Source organism: Ictidomys tridecemlineatus, chromosome 7, assembly GCF_052094955.1.
Source record: "Ictidomys tridecemlineatus isolate mIctTri1 chromosome 7, mIctTri1.hap1, whole genome shotgun sequence".
Taxonomy (NCBI): domain Eukaryota; kingdom Metazoa; phylum Chordata; class Mammalia; order Rodentia; family Sciuridae; genus Ictidomys; species Ictidomys tridecemlineatus.
Window position 1 is genome coordinate 183,092,963 of NC_135483.1, and position 21,189 is coordinate 183,114,151.

The window sequence follows — 21,189 nt, forward strand, 5'->3', positions numbered from 1 at the left end:
CACAGCCACATCCATGTTCATAGTAGCTCAATTCACAATAGCTAGACTATGGAACCAATCTAGGTGTCACTCAATAGATGAATGGATAAAGAAAATGTGGTATATATACTCAATGGAATATTACTCAGCTTTAAATAAGAGTGAAATTATAACATTTTCCAGTAAATGGCTGGAGTTGGAGAATATCATGCTAAGCGAAATAAGCCAATCCCACAAAACCAAAGGCCAAATATTTTCTCTAATATGTGGATGCTAATTCACAATAAGGCAGGGGACACTAGGGAAGAAGAGCATTTTCTTAGATTAGGTAGAGGGAAGTGATGGGAAGGGAGGGGAAGGGATGTGGGTATAGGAAAGATAGTAGAATGAAACAGACATTATTACCATATGTATTTATGTGACTACATGACCAATATGATTCTGTAACATGTACACTCAGAAAAATGAGAAATTATATCCCATCTATATCTGATATATCAAAGTGCATAAATGCATTTTATTTCCATGTACAACTAATTAAAACATTTAAAAAATGAATTAGAAAATTAGTTGGTTGTAACTCTCTAAACCTGAAATTATATTAGTGAATAAAACGTGTAATTTTATGACTGTCCAAATATAAAATTCACATTGGGATCTATAATCATCTTGAGTTTGAATTTCAAAGACAAGGTAAGTTAAGACTCTCACAGATAAGGAAACTGAGGCACACAGGTGAGGAAATCTCTCCCCACACCATAGTGTGATCCTGTCAGGATCTGATACCCTTGACTCCTAAACATTGAATAGGCAGAAAGGAAGGATGACCAAGCAGAAGCCAAAATAGCAGAGAACCTAAAGGAGCAAGGAGGGGCAGCCAGAGAGGCAGCATGGGCATCAGTGGGAAGCTTTCCTCCCACATCCCTCCTGGAATTGTCAGCCACACAGGATCCAGCTCAGCAACCAGACCTTGGAGCCTGCAGATGTTGCTCCATGTGGATGATTCTCTTGCAAATAATAATACCTTGCACTTTTACACTGCATTTAACTTTTCAAAGTGCTCTCATCACATATATTATCTCCTCCCCTAACTGTTTGCAAAGCAGGAACCAGCTTAGCAAAACAGAGACCCCAGTTACCACTCTTAATGACAGAGTGCATATTTCAGTCCCAAATAATAGCCTGTGTTTTCCTTTGCATTTAACTTTTCAAAGGGCCTTAGAAGGGTGTATTATTTAATTGCATCTTCATGACAACCCTATGAAAGGAATCAGGTGGAAGGACACACACTCAGTTCCATTGTACAGATGTGGATGCAGAGCCAGGAGAGCGAGTAAATTACCCACGTCCCTTCTTGGCAAGTACAGGATTTGGTGGGTGCCCTGATCGGGCCCATGCCTGCACAGCGTGTCTTATAGTGAGGATGTGGTTGCGAGGGCAACTGATGAGACTTACATGAGCAATGGCACATTTTACATCAGTAAATCCCTTTACATTTCATCAAAGAAAACAAACAGGTTTAAACACCCCGAACCAAGCAACTTTCTCTGAAAGTTAAAGTTCCCTCCAAATCCTCCTCCTTTACCCTCTTTTAAAGTAAATATAAGAGGGTCAGGTCAAAGATTACTAAAACATTTAATGTCAGGAGAACACCATGACTGGGTCCCCAGGATGTAACAGGGTCCTGCCAGCCAGAAGGACTGTGTCTTATCAGAGCTCCTAAAAGCTTTAACTAAAATTATAAGCATGTTGTTTTAATCATTTTAGATCTATAATGCTAATGCAATTTTTTTTTCCTTTAAAGGAAAAAAATAATGTATAGAACAAGAGAGCTTTGATAGTGCCCCCACCCCACTATTTTGTGGGACCAGGGCAGAATAAAGGGCCTCAGGTAGGCTAGGCAAGAGCTCTACCACTGAACTACACCCTCAGCCCTGAGTAGCCACATTAAATTGTCAGTGAATTAGTCAAAAACCTGGTGTCTACACAAACCAGTGACTTCACACTGCCCAGAAGCATGACTTTCTGTTGGACACCAAGCACATTCATTTAATATGGACAAAGCCACAGGAATACAAAGTGGCAGGGGTCACATAATTACAAGGTAGAGCCACCCACCCACCCCTTCCTCAGACTTCCAAACACACAAGGAGAATTCAGTGAGTGGTGAAGGTATATTTTTGAAGAATTGCTTTACTTGGAGAGCTATTTGGAAGAGGGGACCCTTCCAGGCTACAGGGAACACTAAAAAGGAAACACAAGGATTCCTGTTCAGAGACTAATTGTAGCCTATTAGCTCTCTAATAATACCTTGAAACCAAAATGCCTATGTTCTGCCCTACCTTTGTCACCTGATGACCCTTTCTCCTTAGCCCAGAGCAGGACAATGGGGCTCATTATTGCCCCAAGAAAGAAAGGCCACTGAAGCTTACTACTGGGTCAGCCAGCGTGGAGGAGCCCAGGAGCCTAAGGAAGAGATGACTCCAAATTGTGCGCTGGGGAGCACCTGAATGGCAGAGGAAACCTTTGTTGAAGATTTTCTAATTATGGAGATGTGGGCAAGCCAATTAAAAAGGGGCAGGAGAGCAGTGGCTTGTTAGTGAATGGTCCAGAAGGAAACATGGAACCTTTCAACAGCAGGAGTTACAGAAAAGGGCTTGCTCTGCAGGTGAAGCTTTGAAAGAGGGACTGGGCCCTCCCTGCAGTCAAAGGGACACGGTAATAAGGGTATTAGCCCACATTGTGGAGGAACAGCATGAGCCCTCCCAGGCCATGTGTTGATTCTGGCACCTTGACTATTCAATACACCCAACAGAATAGAGGAGGGGAACGTGGCAGGGGCCCTACCGCATAAACCCTGCTTTTATTAAAATACTAACTTTCCCCATCAAGTGGACAGATTTGATTGATGTGGTTCACTGTTCCAAAACTAATTAGTAAAAGGTAAGTAATTTATTCAGCTAAAGTGCAGATTAAGGGAGATAAAGCAATGCAATAAGCAGAACTCCAGGTGGGACCCTTCGCAGGGCTCCCCAGCATTGCCCTGAAGATTCATAGACTCGATTCCTCTTCTTCCCCTTCCTTAAGCTGTCATTGTGCTTGCACCGAATGGTGTCTGAATGTTCTTTGTGAGCAACATTTTAAAATAGTTGGAATCGAACCGTACTATTGCAGGCAAGTTGTTTAGAAATGTTCTGAGGTACCATCTGCCCCCTAATTGTGTGAATTTACATGATTTCATCAGTTGATTTAGGCTAACATTTAAATGTATTCATTCTTATGTGATCATAATATTGCAGAGGAGAAAATTAGGGTGCAAGGAAGATACAGGCTAAATGGAAACTGTTTTTGCATTACATGTACCGTTAGCTCCCAAATGGAAAAATCTTAACATTCTAGAAGACAAAGCTAACTTGCAAATTTGAACTTTATATTGTGCATTAGACTTGTACATTAATTCACAGATTGCAAATTCCCAGTACCTAATTTATATATGTGATATATATATACATATTTGTATATATGTACATATACATATATATGTATATTGCCATAGCTATTCTATTTAATTCTTTCTTCCTTCTTTTTTTAAATTTGCTTTTTTTTTTTTTTTTGCATTTTTCCCCTAAAATCAATTCATTTCTTTTTCTTTATTTCAGGTAGAAGAGGTATTTTATAACCCTAACATAAATGGAAAGTCATCATTAAAACGTTGCTAAGAAAAGCAGTTATCAGGTAATACTTCCCCCTGACCACCAAATTTCCCCTTAAAAAAACAGATCTCTTCTTGTATTACAGTTCTTTCTTAAAATTGTTTCTCATGTTTGAACAATAAAATACTGTTGAGGAAAACAGACTATCCTGAAACAATCTGAATTATTACTAGTTTGTGTCATTAATATAAAGGAATGGGGTTGTCAGAGAAATTCAACACTGATTCAGTCCTTAGCCCTGGCACTTAGGACTTTATGATGGTATTGTTAACAGCCCCTTTAAAAAACACTTTACAAAACAAGTTTTGAAAAGTGGTTACATTGTGGAGAACACAAAGTTAAGATGTATAAATAGGGAAATGGAGCCTTGGATTAAGACAAAATTCCACCCCCCACCCCCATAGTGCCGGAAAAGCATTCTACCACTGAGCTACATCTCCAGTCCCTAAAGATAAAATTTCGAGGGACAGCATCTCATTTTTGCACCTAAAACAACCTACATAGCAGATTTAATTATGTACTCTGAAAGTCTAACAGCAGTCTGACATGATAACTTGAAGAAGACATGGATCAATGATGCCTAAAAAAGGTAAACTGATTTATTTAACATATCGTGAGTGGTAAAAACATACACAGATCAACTTTATAAAATCTTGTTTCAAATAAAGTTCATAAATTTAGTAGTTTTTTTTTTTAAAGAGAGAGTGAGAGAGGGAGAGAGAGAGAGAGAGAGAGAGAGAGAGAGAGAGAGAGAGAGAGAGAGAGAGAGAGAGAATTTTTAATATTTATTTTTAAGTTCTCGGCGGACACAACATCTTTGTTGGTATGTGGTGCTGAGGATCGAACCCGGGCCGCACGCATGCCAGGCGAGCACGCTATCGCTTGAGCCACATCCCCAGCCCCATAAATTTAGTAGTTTGAGTCTTTCACTGAGATCCCTAAAATAAGTAGATCATTTGAATTAAAGTGAAAATGGGAGATTATTCTGGTTAATCCTTAAACTCAGACTGCTCAGCATAAATTGAAAACAACATAGAAAAATCAATTGCTATTAAAAATAAAATTCCAGCAAGAAGCTACATGTGAACCTGAAGCTATTTCCTTTTAATAATGAATTACAACAAACACGATTTTCTCCTTGAGGTCATCAGAAGAACCGAGGCTTTTCTCACCAGGTAAATCCTTTCTATCTACTTTCTTACAAAATCTCATAGGCCATCAGTAGTGTGGGATTCAGTTCAAGGGGACTCCTTTTAAGGGCTCTGTTTCTAGCAGCCTTTCTGCCATCAACATCACGTGACTCTAAGAAGCAAGAGGCAGTCCCACTAGAAAAGGACAGAACTACGATTTTTCAGGCAAGGACGTTTGATCTGTTGCTTTCCTGCACTGCTAGATGAAGTCTGGCAAGATCATTTTGGGGGTACCATTTACTACCTTTTATTGGTATTTTGCCGAGAGCCCGGGCCTGACTTTTGTTCATAGTACCTGTCTCCTTTCTGTTCACCTGTTCTTGTCCCATTTAAACATTTGTAGTCCAAGATAACAGAGCAGACAACCTGTGCGGGGAGAGAACTGGCTGAGTGAGCATCGGCTGCTGCCAGCCTGTCAGCTACCTGGCTCCAGGCAGCCCTTCCCATGACAGCTTTATGGCCAGCACTAAAGAATAATCAATATGAGGGCAAGGGGTTGACATTTCATTTTCTAAAAAGTGATCCATTGAGGACCAATCACCAAGCAGTGTTTATCAGCCTTGGGAAGTGACATTTTTTTTTTAATGGGGGAGAAGGGACAGGAATCATCGCTAGGTAACTCGACAGGCTCAATTCTCTAAGGAGGGGAAGGCTCATAATTGGAAATCCGATGCATCCTGCTATCAATCCTGCCTTATGTAATAAAGTGATCAATAAAAGCAGAAAGGGAATTAAGTCATCAAGCTTGAGGATGCTATTTGCTATAGCCATGGCTTTTAATAATCTTGTCTCCCTGCATTACCTTTTCATATGTTTTTTTTTTTCTTTCTTTCTTTCTTTTCATCAAAGCCAATATGTTAACCAGAACGTCCAGGAAAAACTTAAGAATGAGGTGGCTTATTTGTAAAACTCCAGTTTGACTCTGTATTTAGGGCCACTTTAAATGAAAAAGAAAAAGGAAAAGGAATCTAAAGGAAAATTGAATCATGACCACAGAATGTTTCAAACCAAAATCTTAAGCAATGGTCAGGGCAAAAGATAAGACCCACTTTCTGCAAAGACCCACTTTCTCACATGGTTCTGAGCATCACATAATGCTGGACTTCAGATATTATTTTTATTTTGAGGTGGAGATAATTAATACTATGTTCCCTATTTCCGTACTTCAAAACATTTTTAATATCTAACAAAGATTGTTAAAAATTAGACATTGTAACAATTTCAGAAAGAAATTGCAGAAATATGTAATAATGAAAACAAAAGTCCATGCAATTTCTAGACACTCCTCATCCCAGTCAATTCCCCACAATTGAAAGGATGCATATCAATGCGTACAGTTTCCCTTGCATTATAAGCATGACACATGGACATCCGGAATCAAATGGCAGTGGACAAAGAAAAGGCTCATCTTTTATTTGGTGGGGTAGAGTACTGGAGATTGAACACAGAGGCACTCAATCACTGAGCCGCATCCCCAGCCCTATTTTGTATTTTATTTAGAGACAGGGTCTCACTGAGTTGCTTAGCACCTCACCACTTCTGAGACTGACTTTGAACTTGCCATTCTCCTGTCTCAGCCTCCAGAACCTCCGGGATTATAGGCGTGCGCCACCATGCTCGACAAGAAAAGGCTCATCTTGATTGGCTCCTGCAACTTAACTTCTTGGAGATGGAACTCACTGCTCTGAATCAGACACCTACTTAAAGACTTTGCACCAAAAGGAATGAATTTAGTGACAAATATAGATGTCAGTTCCAAATGTGACGTCGTTCCATATTGTGTTATTACTAGAGGGAACAAGTTGTTTTCTCTAAACTAGGACTTGAGGAGAGTGAGGGTGAGAGCATGGTGTTAAGAAATGTATGTGAAAACTGGGTCCATCCAGGGAAGCTAACATATGTGGTCATCACCCTGATTATAATGTACGTCAGAGCAAAGCGAAAGCAGGGTGGCTTGCCCAGGCAGTGGAAACAGCTACAGGCATGGTTGTGACATTAGTGAGATCATCCACAGGTGGGGAGGGACGGTACAACAGACTTTGGCCTGAGAGCTAAGCACAGCTATTGGGGACAGAGTAGCTCTAGCTACGAGTATAGTAATGAGTGTTTCTGGATCAGCAATTCACCTGTCTTCTATCACTTTCCTCTTCTATAATAGGAAAAGCTTTATATTTGAAAGGATCATTCTGACACCTTGTGAAACTGTTGATGGTGTAAGGGGGTAAAGGTGAAATAAGAGGTAAATTCTCACATATGAAGGACAAAAAGGCCTAGACACGGGACACTTATTGATGATAAGCAGCTGTACCCCCGTGGAGCATCTGGCAAGTCTGAGTAAGTAGATGGACGACAACAGCCACTGCTAGCATTGAGTCAGACTACAAGCACACCGAGTATAAATGATCAGCTTTTTGAGATTCCTTTCAAGGGCAATGTCATGCCCACCATGTAATTCATGAATACTCTCTAAGATTACTGACAGCCTTTCCCACAGGGATTTGACAGTATAGTATTCATTTCTTTGCTTCAGTTACTGTCATTTTAACCAACATCATGTTGAAGCACCTACTGTGTGCTGTATCTCTGATGCCTATCAAACTCCTCTTGTTAATAACACTTGGAAGCAGATAATGATCATTTCTTATAAAAATGAGAAATGAAAGTTTGAACAGGTGAAGAAATACAGCTGGCAAATGACGTAGCTCAACTTTGGGGCCACGTTTTCTCTTACAGTTTTGTTTCCCTTTGGCTGTAGATCTAGGCTGAGCAGAGAGAGAAATGTAACACCCATAGCTGAAAGTGTCTGCAGATCGCCCGTTGACTTGCTTTTCAGCTTGGTTTCCTGGAATTAGTTGTGTCTTTACGGGACACTCAGCAGAGAGGGCTGCCACCCAGTTACTGCCATTAGCCACAGTCGGGATGTGGGAAGATCAAAGCAACAAGGAAGAAGCTTGGCATGCAGATGCCCTGTTTATGGTGCCAATCAAAGGCCTTGGCTTGGTGTGGAGGAGACAAAATGTTTCGTCATAAAACAGAGAAAGTGGGGGTGGCTTCAGAGCTTACCTCCTACTGATGACAAAAGCTGCAATGAGAATGACCACCAGCACCACGCTGCCGGAGACGGACACCAGCAGGACAGTGGAGTTGGCTCCATCACCAATGATCCGGGAAGGCACTGCAATGACAGTGACAGGAGGTGACCTGGCGAAGGTGCTATGGGGTGGAACTTCTGATTGGGCCAGAATATTCAACTGTCTGAATCTTTCTGGAGTCCACAGCCTTTGCTAAATACACGTGGAACAGGATTTTCAAAGCTTTAATGAGAACAAGGATACTATTATTTTTTTTTTTAAATCACTGTATGACAAACTTAAACAGAAGACTTTTATTAAATCTCCTGGCCAATGCAGGATTTTTTTTTTTCCTGTCTTCTTTTTCCTTTCTAACATTATCCTCGCTCTGACGTAATGACCAAATGCATTGGTGAGAAACACATTTGGAAATTTCAGAAAGAACAAATGGTTTTGAATGCCCTTCCTTCCTCACATCTGTGAAAAGCTTGACTATTACTGCCCAGGTCTAAGCCCCTTCCTTCTGGTAACTTCCCTGGATGATCTCAATGGCATCAATTCCCTTCAGATTCAACTCCACTTTCACTTCTGTTTTTTTACATTCTTATTTTATTCAACTGTTTGTTAATAAAACTACTTTCTATAATTGATGTTGAAAATTCTGCTATACCATCTCTTTCGCAAATAGGTCCAATTTAGGTTTCTTAATTAAGGGGGTGGAAATGTCTTATGCAAATGCTAGTTGTGGATAGGCTCCTGGGTAAACTTTTGATTCAACCAACCAGTGGATTCCACTGATAATGTGAAACATTTGATATGTTTGTGCAAAAAGGCTTTAAAACACACATACACACACAACTCATCTGACTAGGTTGTAACAAACTCCTAGAAATAAGTAAGGCGAAAAAGCATTTTTGGCCCCTTCTTCTATTTTCTCATAAAAAAAAAATTCCTTGTCTTAATGGAAGAGACAAGTAACCCTTAATTAGTCAGTTTAATAATCCCATTTTTCATGGTTTATAGAAGACTCAAAACAAGAGGAAAATTGGCAACACTTTTCATTCACATGAAAAGACACATCAGTCAGTATTATGAAAAGTGTCCTTCCTTCAACGGCATGGGGTTTCTAAGTGGCAGACATGGGCCATCTTACTCCATGCAGCACTCATTACAACAAAACGTCTGCCTAACCAAAAATCAAGTACGGCTCCTTAGGTTTCATGTTGGTAGAATTGGCCCTGTACAGAAATAATCTCCGAGGGAGTGGAATCAGGGGTCCATGTTACCTGTGTTGGTTGTGACCTCCAAGGGCTCACTGAAATCCCCATAGCCAGCCGCCGTCCTGGCCCGCACATGGAAGACATAGGAAGTCAGGGGGTTCAGGCCTTTGATGTCCGTGTTCCTGGCAGCCGTCCGGACTATACGATAACTCCGTTCGTTCTGATCCTACGTTATAGAAAGATAACGTTGATAAAGGTGGCAACATAAATCATAAATCTTCTGCTTACTCTAGGACCAACATTGAGGGAACTAACACAATCTCCTCAGGGGTTGAAAGTAAGTAGGGCAGAACTCTCGAACTCTACATTCTCTTCTCTGGACTCTTTTTCTTTCCTTTCTTTCTTTCTTTCTTTTTTTGAGGGGTGTGTGTGTGTGTGTATGTGTGTGTGTGTGTGTGTGTGTGTGTGTTGCTACAGATATAACCCAGGGCCTCACACATGGTAGGCAAACTCTCTACCACTGAGCTGTGTGTCCAGCCCATTTGTAAAATTCTATTTTGACCCAGAATCTTGCTGACCTGGGAATTGTGATCCTCCCGCCTCAGCCTCCAGAGCAGCTGGGACAACAGACCACTGAGCCAGGCTGGAAAACACCCGAGTTACTTCTTAGAGGTTGAAAGAAGCACAGAGCTAGGTCTGGCTGCCATTGAACCTGAGCACATACAGATCTTTACTCATAACCATTTTTGAAAAGAACATTAAATGATGGTTGGTGGCTTTTCTAGCTCCACACCCAGCAATTTAAAAGAAATAACTATAAGAAGGTCCCTTGTCTTTTTCTATTTTCTGTCTGGAAAATGCCAAAAAGTTACTGTAATCTGATTTCAATTAAAAAATCCAGTCCCTTTTCTGTTTTTAATAAGAAAGTCAATAAGTGATTATCTTTAAAAGGAGAGGACAATTGTTCATTTTCTAGACAGCCTTGAGTGCAAACAGCTCTCTTCAGAATTGTCCTTTAAGAGACAAGTTATTTGTAAAAATAATGCCTTTCTGTAACTTTAAGAGGTTGAAGAATGTAATTTTCCTTCCTTGATTTTCTATTAAAAGTCATCAAAACCCACACCCTCATTCTGAATAGCAGTCACCTACTTAAACAGATCATTATTTCCACTGTTATGAGTCACTCTCCCTGATAGAAGGTTTATAGATTAGGACTTCTCAGCAGTCTTGATTCTCATTACTAGAAAGAATATAATGGTATTAGAACACAATATACCTTTCTCTATTTTTCAAGATAACTAATTAAATAATAAATGTTATAACCAGATTTGATTGGGAAGGAAGATGCATTTGGTTTTGGGATTCACAGATATATCCCAGTTTAGAACTGGCCAACACCTGAACACAAGAGGCAGGAGGGAGGGAGGGAGGGAGGGAGGGAGGGAGAGATGGAGCAGGAAGAGAAAGGAGGAAAGCGGCTCATCCAGCAATACCTTCTCATAGTATTTGACTTCATATTCCAGGATTACCCCATTGGGCCGATCTGGTTCTAACCAAGCCAGCGCCACGCTGTATCTTGTAACTTCTTTAGCCTGGACCAAAGCAATGGATGATGGTGCTATTTGGGAAAAACAAAACATTTTATTTTAGGGGAAAAATTTTTTTTGGTGGTATCAGTCAATAATTCCATCCTACTTAAAAAAATCATCTGGAATCCTTTTCCTTTTGATCATTTTGCTCTTCTCCAGTACAAAAGCGCATCACTTTTTATCATTCTGTCCAAAATGTGCTTACATGGTTTGACATCATAAGACCATCTCTGAAGCCAAGGCCTGGTGGGTCTGAAGCTCCATAGGCACTGGGAGCTGTTCCTCATACAAACTGCGTGTTCAGAGCATGCTCTCTGGCCTTTGACCTTTGGTAAACCATAAGAGTCTTTGGGAGACCTGACTCACATCCTATCTCCAGGTATGTGAAGTGTCATCTTACTGATATTTAATTTTATACAAGCAAGAGAACATGCAGCTCTTTCCTGGTAGTGTGGGGAATACCAGGAGGCAAGCGATTTACATACTTTCCAATACAAATAAAGGCACTGCTTAATTACAGTATGAGTTTTCAGTTTAAACACAACCGTGAAAATAATGAAGACCACAAATAAAGCATGAAGGGTCTCTCTGGACATAAATTTTGCAACTATTTCATAAGAGTTGAAATATTGCTTGTGCCTGCTGAGTAACAACTCTTCCTCTTTCCACCAAGAAAGACACAGACACAGTCCTCTGCTGGGTGTGCTATTGGGAGAGGGAAGGAGGCCATGTTTGAGATGTGTGAAACCAGGCTGCATAACGCCTGCTCCCCTCCTGAAGCGGTCACACCTCCAGCCAGCTGCCATCACGCTCTGCTGTGACTGACAATAACCAGAGGGGGAGGAGGAAGCTTATCTAGAAAAACTGGTCTGTGGAACCAGAGAAGGGGTGCCAATTATGTTCCTAAATTGGATGTATATTGGATTTTGTTCCCAAATTGTGGAACTCTGTGAAAACAAATTAAATATATATATACATATATATATGGCTAGCGAGGAATAATAAATTCATTTGGGTCCTGCTGTGCTCCCCCTACATAGAAGACTTCCAACTCCTTATCTTTTTTCAGAGGAAAACAATAAGAAAAAGTAAGATAAATGGTCACTGCAAACAGAATAGGAAAAGCTTCAAACCCACTTGAGCACCTCAAATGGGTCCACTAGTGGCAGGACAACCAACTGGACACACCATAGTCACGGCACGCTGAGGCCACTCCAGCAGGGACTGCCTCCAAGAGGTACTAATTTTACAGCCTGGCATCTCTTTTTCAGGAAGCTTCAAGATGGGGTCTCTCTCTCGCTCTCTCGCTCTCTCTCTCTCTCTCTCTCTCACACACACACACACACACACACACACCTCCCGATATTTCTCTTTCTCTCTTTCAATGTCAAAGCGGTTCCAGATTGGATCTCAGGCATAAACACAAGTGAAAGACACAATGCATACACATGTTCTCCATCAAGGGCAACTCCAAGGTTAGCAACACCAAATGACATGAACAAAGCTGCACGCAGCACACATATGGAAGCCACTGAACATGTGAGGAAAATGAAAAACGGAAATGTGCTCGTTAGGTCCATTAGGGCTCCTTCCCCCAGCACACACACGAGCACACGCACACATGCATGTGCACACAGGTATGCGCTCTCCTAACTGGTCGACACAGCCGTTGCCCTGTGAAATACAAGGAGCAACTTTCTTAAATATGGAGGCAGCGAAAGGGCCAAGAAGACTGCCTGCCTGCAAAAAGTCGTTTCATTCTGGGTAATAAATATATCTCCTAACAGAGCATTTTTACCATACACTTTATAAAAAGGGGCTCTTTAAATTCCAATGTTTGAGATTGGGAAATGAAATAGACTAGTGAAAGCCGTTAGAAAGAAAGCAGGAGGGAAGAAAATCATAAAATTATAACATGAACTTTCTCTCCAAAATAGTCTGGGTTAGAATCTGATAATCGACAGATTCCCTGGGAGAGAATTGCCTGCTCGGCCTCACGGTGCACTGATGAACTAAGACGGCTTCTCTCTGCTTGGGTTATCACTAAACTGCTGCATGTGGGGAATGAATCCAATTTCTATTTTAGAAGTTGGAGCAGCAGCGTTCCTGTGACCATTCGAAGGGAATATGAGCTCAACCAAGGTGCTCAAAAATCTCAAGCAGGGAGTCAGCAATATCATATAATCATGTTGGCTAATAGAAGATTTCCAAGGCAGCCCTGCTTGGAAAAATCGATGGGCACCAATGTGAAAATAAATGAACGAGCGTGTGTACCTAGACTCAGGTGTCATCAGAATGCAGAAAAAAAAATGAGAGATTAAAGAGAAATACAAGTGTGAGGCAAGAAGGACTGAATAAAATAGAAGGCTCGGATGGGGACAGTCAGAGCACTGCTATGCTGATCTCGGTCGTCAGAGACCTACCAGAGACTGTGCAGTCAGGGACAGGAAAAGAAGTAGTTCTGATTCACACAAAAAATATATTACCTTGTATGGCTGTACAATCTGAATTCTTCACTGAACCTATATCTTTCAGAAGAGTGTGTTACCAGGCCACGGTGACAAAAGTCCTCCATGGCCACAGGATGCTGGGAATAGTAGCTACAGCAGACAAGTGCGTTGTAGTGTAATATGGAAGTCATTCCTCACCCTTGAAGGAGAGCTTTGTGTTTTCTCTGGCAGGAGCCCTGGTTTGAGAAAAGCTGAGCTTTGCCACACTGTCACTTTAGAAAGGGGGCAACTGGGATGTCACACACAAGGTGCTTTCCTCGCCTTTTCTACCCAACACAGCCTCCAACCCTCCATCTGGAGCCCTTGCATGGCCACATGTGCCTGCCTGTGGCTCATTTCCCCTCCCCCCCCCATAAGGGATTTCCCAATCTTTCCCTACCTCAGTGGCTCTTATAACATCAGTCCTCTCATGCCACCACATCGCTCTGCCACTTGTGCTAAGACCTTAGTAATATTTTTCTTATATAGATACACTGTTTTTTAAGCTTAATTATTTTTGGAAAAATATTTCCCATTTGTTGGCATGAACTAAACTCTATTATCTCTTCTAATTAATGGCAGGTAACCCTAAAAATGGGTGTAGATGAAGCAATGTTATCAATGTTTTCTGGGCACTCTCATCACCCCAAGCATTATTAAAAACAGATTAGCTGGTGTTAGGGAAGCAGGAAGGATGTACAGACTTGAGATTCCGACCCTGGAATACTCAGAGTTACTGACTGAGACTTGAGATGGAACTAACTTTTTTTACAGGGTGATTCAATATTAGGTAACATCCCAACTGATTCTTCCCGGAAATTATTTCTAATGGCACCACCAGTATGTTTGTACACTTTGGTAAATACTGCCCGACTCTACACCAATTACAAATATCTGGATCCGGAATCCCAATATCCCAGGGCTCTGCCCTTTGCTAACAGAAATGGATGAGATGATAATTCAATAATAAAATAAGATATTGAACAATCTCCTCAGATCCATGGTAAATTAACAAATCCATGCTTTAGTACAAAAGAGGGCTTCTGAGCCTGGTAGAAATTTTGATCAACATAAAAAGATCAAGAAGATAAAGTCACTCCGTTACCTCTATGTAACCTCTCTGATTTTTATTCTAAAACCTTGTAGAGATAAAGTGCTTCCTCAGTACTGACTCATCCACCAAGCACACACTGAACCAGCAACTTCTGAACAAGGCAAAGATCAGTGAGGAATGATCTGAACAAGGCTGAACTTGAATCATGTACCATCTTGTACATTAGCCTCTCTTTAGCTGAAGAAAGGTAAGGAAATTTCCGTGTTAGTTTTACACAAAAGATACCTTCTAATATCAACCCAAGAACTCATTTTTCTATAGTATAAAAGAAGGAAGTGTCTGCTAATCTTCTTATTCACACTTTTTCATGGTGATGGGGAGATTTTGTGTCTATATCCATAGACACAAAATTCACCTACTGAAGAGTCAGAGGTGAGGCCAGGAGGAAGCTGGGGGCTGATGTGCACATTCTCACTGAAACAAAGTCATGCAACATAGATTGGAAAGCATTCCTATCCACCCACGGACTGCCTTCATTAAAGCAATGGTTGTTGTAAGAAGCATCTTGCACTCCTAAACAAAAGCAGGCATTGTTTAATGGTTAGATATCACACGCAGCAAAGAGGGCTGTTCATGCTAGGTGACAGCATGATTACAGAAAGCTGATGGATGGACAAGTCACAAAGGCAAACCCTACTACAAGGTGGACTCTAAAGAAGGATTTATGATTTGATTCCAAGAAGTCTAGCTTTCACGCTTTCTTAGTAATTTGACCAATGCATGTTGATTTTCCTGTTCTGAGATACCAAAACTGAGCCCATCTTTTCCTTTTATTCTCATGGGGATTTTGGTAGTTTTTTTTTTTTTTAACCCAAAATGCATCCTTCATTTCCCCTATTCCTTACAAATCATACAGACATACGCATTCTTTCAGTAATAAGTTTCCTGAGAAACTTACAAGTAGAGATAAACAGGTATTCTTGTTTTAAAAGTTAAACATTATTTGCCTGAGGAATGGCAGTGCCCAGGGATCAAAAGTTGGAATAAGAAAGGGGTACATGGTATCTTGCAAGCACACCACGGGAGGTCTGGAGAAAGGTTGGTGGGGTGTGGTCAAGGGTTGCAGTGACAGAGAAGAGGGGGAACAAGGAAAGCATGAACAAGAATAGTGCACCTGCTGCAGGTGTGATTATAATTTTCAGGGTTTGATTCTGTGTGGAGGGAGGCTCCTTAAGATACATGAACCAAAGACAAGATGACAAATCATTTGCTCTACATGCTGTAAGTACTTGTCGCTTTGCTAGTTTGGTGAAAGCACAATGGACTTAGAGTAAGATTCTAGAAAAAAAATTCTGGGTATGACATTTACTAGCTGTCATCTGACTAGGGCCACTCAAACTTTCTCATCTCAGTTTCCCCATTTGCAAAATATCTACAAGCTTGTAATCCACCAGAATGCATGTTTTTAAGGGCCGAGTTCTACCTTGTTCATCTCATTCTGGACATCTTACACATAGCCAATCACCAATACTGAGTGCATAAAAGTTGAAATGGATCTAAAAAAATCTTTGTAGACAGTGAAATGTTTTCTAAATATAAAGTACCGATCACAAGCTATCCTAAAAACAACTTTCTACCTACACCTGTTTCAGATGACCTTTTGTGGGTTTAGTTTTGCTATTTAGGTTAATCAAGACATTGACAATTGGAGGTGAAGCAAATGACAATTCTAATTATAAATGGGGTCTCTGTTTCTAAGGTACATGTACTTATGAAAATTTTTCAAACACACAGGCTGTAAAATGTCAAAAACTGTAAGTTAGCATTAAAGTGAGGCTTCAGAGCACCTGTTACAGACAACATTTTGAGGGACGCTCTTTAGGTTGATGAAGGTGTTTGGCAATTTGCTCAAAGTTCTCCTCTGGGTCTGTATTTGCATATGCAAATAGCTCTGCTGACTTGCTAGTGACAAAGGGAAAGTGGTATTGAGATTCTAAAGTCATCATCCTAATCCAGAAAAGACTCTGAGCATTCCCCTTGTTTTGTAAAACTAGAGTTAACCTCTGAAAATCCAGTACTTGGAACAAGTCAGGCCCTGCTAGGAGTTGCCATTGGTTACCATCTGTGCCCTCCACAACTACCAGAAAGACACACGGAAGAGTGAGGGTAATGGGGAGCCATGGGCAGTCAGTAGAGGCAACAGGATTATGCATTTGGAACCGAGTCTCTACAGATCCATGGAAACAAAAAAAAAAATTGTGGTAAGATACCATTTTTATGTGTGGGGCCAAAAAGAAAAAGAAGATAAAAAGAGAAAAAAATCACCAATGCATGGAAGCTGAAAAGATCTGAGTTTTCTAACAGAAAATGGAGATAAATTTCACCCCCAAATTATTTTTTTTTTCAAAGTTCATATATCCCTGAGAAATGGAGACTACTTTTGCAAAAGAATCCCCATTTGCTAGGTACCTGTGGTTACGTTTGGTCTGAGAGAGGACCAAGATGCATTCAGCAGGCACATGTGGGTTTTATCTCTGTGTGTGTTTTGGATAAACAGAAACAGCACAGATGAGGGGGTTCTATCATGACTCCAACAGTGGTGCATTTCACAAGGAAGAATTACAGGAGATGCTTTGATGTCAAACAGAGGTGGCTCCCTTTAAGAAAATGGCAAATTTAACTTTCTTTGGTTCAAAGCTCAGCAGTTCTCCTTTGCTCCCCACTGACGCGAATGCTCCAATTTTCTTTTATTCACTTCCTCAATGACTTGCCATTAAACACCTACAAGTCATTTTACTGCAGCAGTTTGGTACTTGTGACATCCAAATGGGATGGAGAAGAGAAAAAGAGACTTGGAGAAGAGGAAGGGGGCAGGAGGAGGATGCACTTGGTTCCTGGGCTGGGAAACTGTTTTCTTGAGTCCAACACCACTAGCAATGAATTAAAAACTGTGTGGGGGAAAAACAGACTGCATTTCATTACCAGCTCAAATTAGGGGGGTGGAGGGATGAGGCCGGAAATAAAGAGATGCAATGAAAGGTCTGTAGGCAAGAAGAGTGAAAACCGCTCCTGAAGAAAGAGAAGGAGTCTGAATCCCTGGATGTCAGTCACATACAATAGCTAGTGTTGGGAGGAAAGATGATTCCTTTACCACAGCAGGGTTATCTTTTCCCTCCCCAGGACCTGGACCTAACAGGGATCATGTTTACTCAAGGGATCTTTCCCTGAAGGACAAAATAAACCCACCTTTCATATGTATTTCTGCTCAATGCAAATAGCATATTTAAATTTAATTATTTGGAGATTAAGGTAGGTTTTATTCCTACTTTCTTTCTCGATTCAACACCACAGTTCTGATTTGCTCTTTATCAAAGGTTTGTGCATTTTAAAATGCTGTCAAGAATCAAAATTAAATGCTTCAGAGCACTAATGATATTCTTGTGATTAAGGGTTTTGCATCTCAGAGATGTTAAGAACGCTGGTGCTAATATTAATTGCTTTATTCCACATCCCACCAAAAGGAAAGGATTTCTTCTCAAAAGCTTAGCAATGGATGGAACCACGTGTCACTGATCAATCTGCTATTGCTGATGTTGCTTTATTATTGCCTGTACAGTGTTTTATGGTATTACAGTTTATGAAGTGCTTTCACATACACATGATCTTGTTTGCAGCACAATCAGCTGGGTTTATCCCTCTTCTTGCTTGGGTAAAGTAATTTAAAAACTCAACTTGAACCATCATTGGTGGACACATCACAAATGTAAGAACTCAGGCAATAAATCCCACAGCTCTTAGTTGTTACAACCCTCATCCATTAGCACATCTACTTAGAATCACGAGAGAAACTGTTTTTGAAACAAAAAGCAAAAGGTATAGAAAAAAATTGATCATTTCAAATCGATACAGATTGTTTTCCTATTTAACAACAGCAGCATCAAAAGAAAGAAATTCTCAATCAAAACCTTTAGAAGACTAAATTAAATAAAGCACGTTTACAGGTAAATATTGAAATATTCATACTACTTTATACTTCGAAGACACGGGTAGACTGTATTTGTTTTCCATAACAGTGATTTTCAAGGTCAGTATAGAGTCTATTTTAAACAAATAACCATAAAATGAAGCAGCATTTTAACACACTGAATGATACCACTGACCCATGCTTTCAAGGATTTTTAAGGGATCTAATTTTGCAGCACTAATAATGCTTCAACTGAATGATTCAAGAATAAAACTTTGCAAAGTCTTTAACTTAAGAGTCTTTATTTTGGGCTTAATATGAACCAAAACTTTAATAAGAATTTTCAATGGAATGGCACATCACATTCTTTTTTTTTTTTTTCAGACAGGTAGGCAGCAGATTATTTTCAACATATTCTTTACAGTGAGTATCAATAAAACTCTAAATAACAGAATGTGGTGCTATTATTAGCTTTCATGGAAAGCATTTGCATACAGAAGTGGAAGGTGTTGGGATTGGTCCCTTTGGCTCAAGTCCAAAGATGCAAGCTTCTTTCTCTTAAGTAGCTGTTTCTGGGATGGAGCTGCCTAGCCAAGACCGCATTCCTAGACTCCTTTGTATCTAGGGTGGTTCATATGACTGGGTTTTGGGCAGTGGAATGCGGGTTGAAGTGATTACTTTTCTTGAAGACCTGACCCATAAATAGCTCCCTCGTGACTCTATTCTCTCTCACCCGCAATCTGCCAGCTGGAGGTTGATGCATTCTTAGGCCGGTCCTGGAAGCCCCACACTGACTCTCTCCTTGTCACCTCCAACTGTATGTGACTTGAGCAAGAAATAATTTTCTATTGCAGTCACCCACTGATTGACATTTGGGTTACAGCAGGTACCCATTCAAGCAAAGTGGGGTCATTTAGGGGGGGGGAAAGGAATTTTCATACAACAAGGAACTTAAATGAAGTGCTCTAGCCTACAGAAGATTGATCTGTGGTTGGGAGCTGCCAGAATAGCCTCCAGGTTTTCTCCAGTTCCTGGCGACGCACTATGAGCAGATACCCAGTCATTTGTGAAAAACTGGAGCGTGCCACCCTGAGGTCAGCAATGGCAGCAACAGAGGCCTTGCAGCTTCGCAGGGACATAATCACAGCCACAGGTCTTCCAATAGTGAATGAGTTCAGCAGAATCACAAAACACTGGGCCAAAAGATTCAACTGAGCTTGTGTTAATGTTAAATGGGAAAAGACAGTGGGGTTCTCCAAATGGCTTAGTTGAGTTTTTCTTTTCAGAAAAGACTTAGTTTACTCTTCCTTGCACAATTAACGGTTAAGCAGTTGAAAACTTAGGCCGCATGAATCAGAGCTAAACAGAGAATGGGTAAAAGAGCAAAAAACAGTGTCTGCTCTGCAAGACACTTTCACGGAAAGCTTTCAGTTCTTGCCACTCTTCGAAGTAGTTATAATTATTACCCTTGCTTTTCAAATTTTGGAAACTCTGGCACAGAGAGATTAAATAATATGATCAAAGCTATAAAATGAGATCTAAAACCCAAGTCTGCCCAAATCAATCTATGTGATCCTCTTTCTAGACCATATGTCTACAATAACCCACACACTGAACTAGCATTTATTGGGTTATTATGGCATACCAAGCATTATTCCAAATTTCCTGCATGAATTAATTCACATAAACATCATAAAACCCTATGAAACAGGTACTATTAAAATTATCCCATTTTATATATGAGGAAAATAAGATACAAACAGTTTGAATAACTTGACCTAAAGATATAGCTTAGACTTGGCAAATTTGAAAGTCTGGTAGGAAGAGTCCACAATCTCAGTGACAGATCTCTAGAAAGCATAGAGTGTCTTCTCCTGCTTTCACTGGAAATGGGAAATGGGCAACTTGAAGGTTGAAGGACTTCCTGCAGCAGCAGCAGCAAAAGTGTTGGAGCAAGTCCTCACATCAGGTACAGGGCCTCATACACACATTAGTGGCTGCCAGAAACCCAAGGTAATTTAGACACAATCCCTATCCACAGACAAACCTTCAAGTTAATGGTGATGAATCATCTCATATAGAACTAACCTGAAGAATGGATATGGGACTAAAACAAAAACTATTTCTAATTTAAAAATCTATTTCAAAATAATATAATGATACCTGGCATTAGGGAAAGGTGATCCCAAGCAGCCTCTGGAAGGTTGCAGTGTTTCATTTGTTCTGTTCCTTGGCTTGTGTGATAGTCACATAGGTGTTTGCTTTGAGATAACTCAATGACTATATTCTAGTCTTGGGCTCTTTCCTGTATGTGTATGTATTTCACAACATAAAGACTATAAAATGAATACTAATGTTAACTAAGAGTATTAAAGATGAAGAATTTATAATCATTATTAGAAAAACTCATCCATAATTGTTAGTAAATCATCTAAACAAGAATCTAAACATGTATGGAACATCTGCACTTTTGTAAATCAGAATTTTGTAACTAATCATGATGCTTCATCCCTGAGCATCATCATAGCAATTCTCCCTCTTCAAGTAAAAAAAAAAAAAAAAAAAAAAAAAAAAAAAAAAAGCATTACTAAATTCTTGCTTTACTTTTAAAATAGCTATTATCATGAATTAGCATTGCCACAGGTATAATCCCAGGATCCCTTCTAGAATTGGTAATGAGTGGCAGCTTAACTCCAAACTAAGGTCCACACCCACCAGGATTCACAGGGAATTTCTTAAGAAGCACCCAAGTTCCTGTCATAGCTCCAGTGGGTCCTGTGTTTCGTCTGGGAGCTGCTTGTTTTCCTCGCTACTTGCTTACTAAGAAATTTGTTGGCAGGTTCTGACAAGGATAGCCCAACACTTGCCAACAGAAACATGGCAGGATTCAGCAAATGTATTTCCTGTTGAGTAAGAATGC

The 21,189-nt window shown here is 40.3% G+C and overlaps 1 protein-coding gene across 2 annotated transcripts in view; it reads right to left on the reverse strand.

The window, feature by feature from the left end:
* Positions 1-21,189, reverse strand: part of Epha4 (EPH receptor A4) — a 135,931-nt gene that overhangs the window by 23,318 nt on the left and 91,424 nt on the right. For both annotated transcript variants that reach the window (XM_005330528.5, XM_021729995.3), the window contains exons 6-8: positions 10,667-10,791; positions 9,240-9,399; positions 7,946-8,057 (exon numbers count right to left, since the gene is read on the reverse strand). In XM_005330528.5, the coding sequence (XP_005330585.2) occupies positions 7,946-8,057; positions 9,240-9,399; positions 10,667-10,791 (397 nt within the window). The remainder of the gene's footprint in view (positions 1-7,945; positions 8,058-9,239; positions 9,400-10,666; positions 10,792-21,189) is intronic.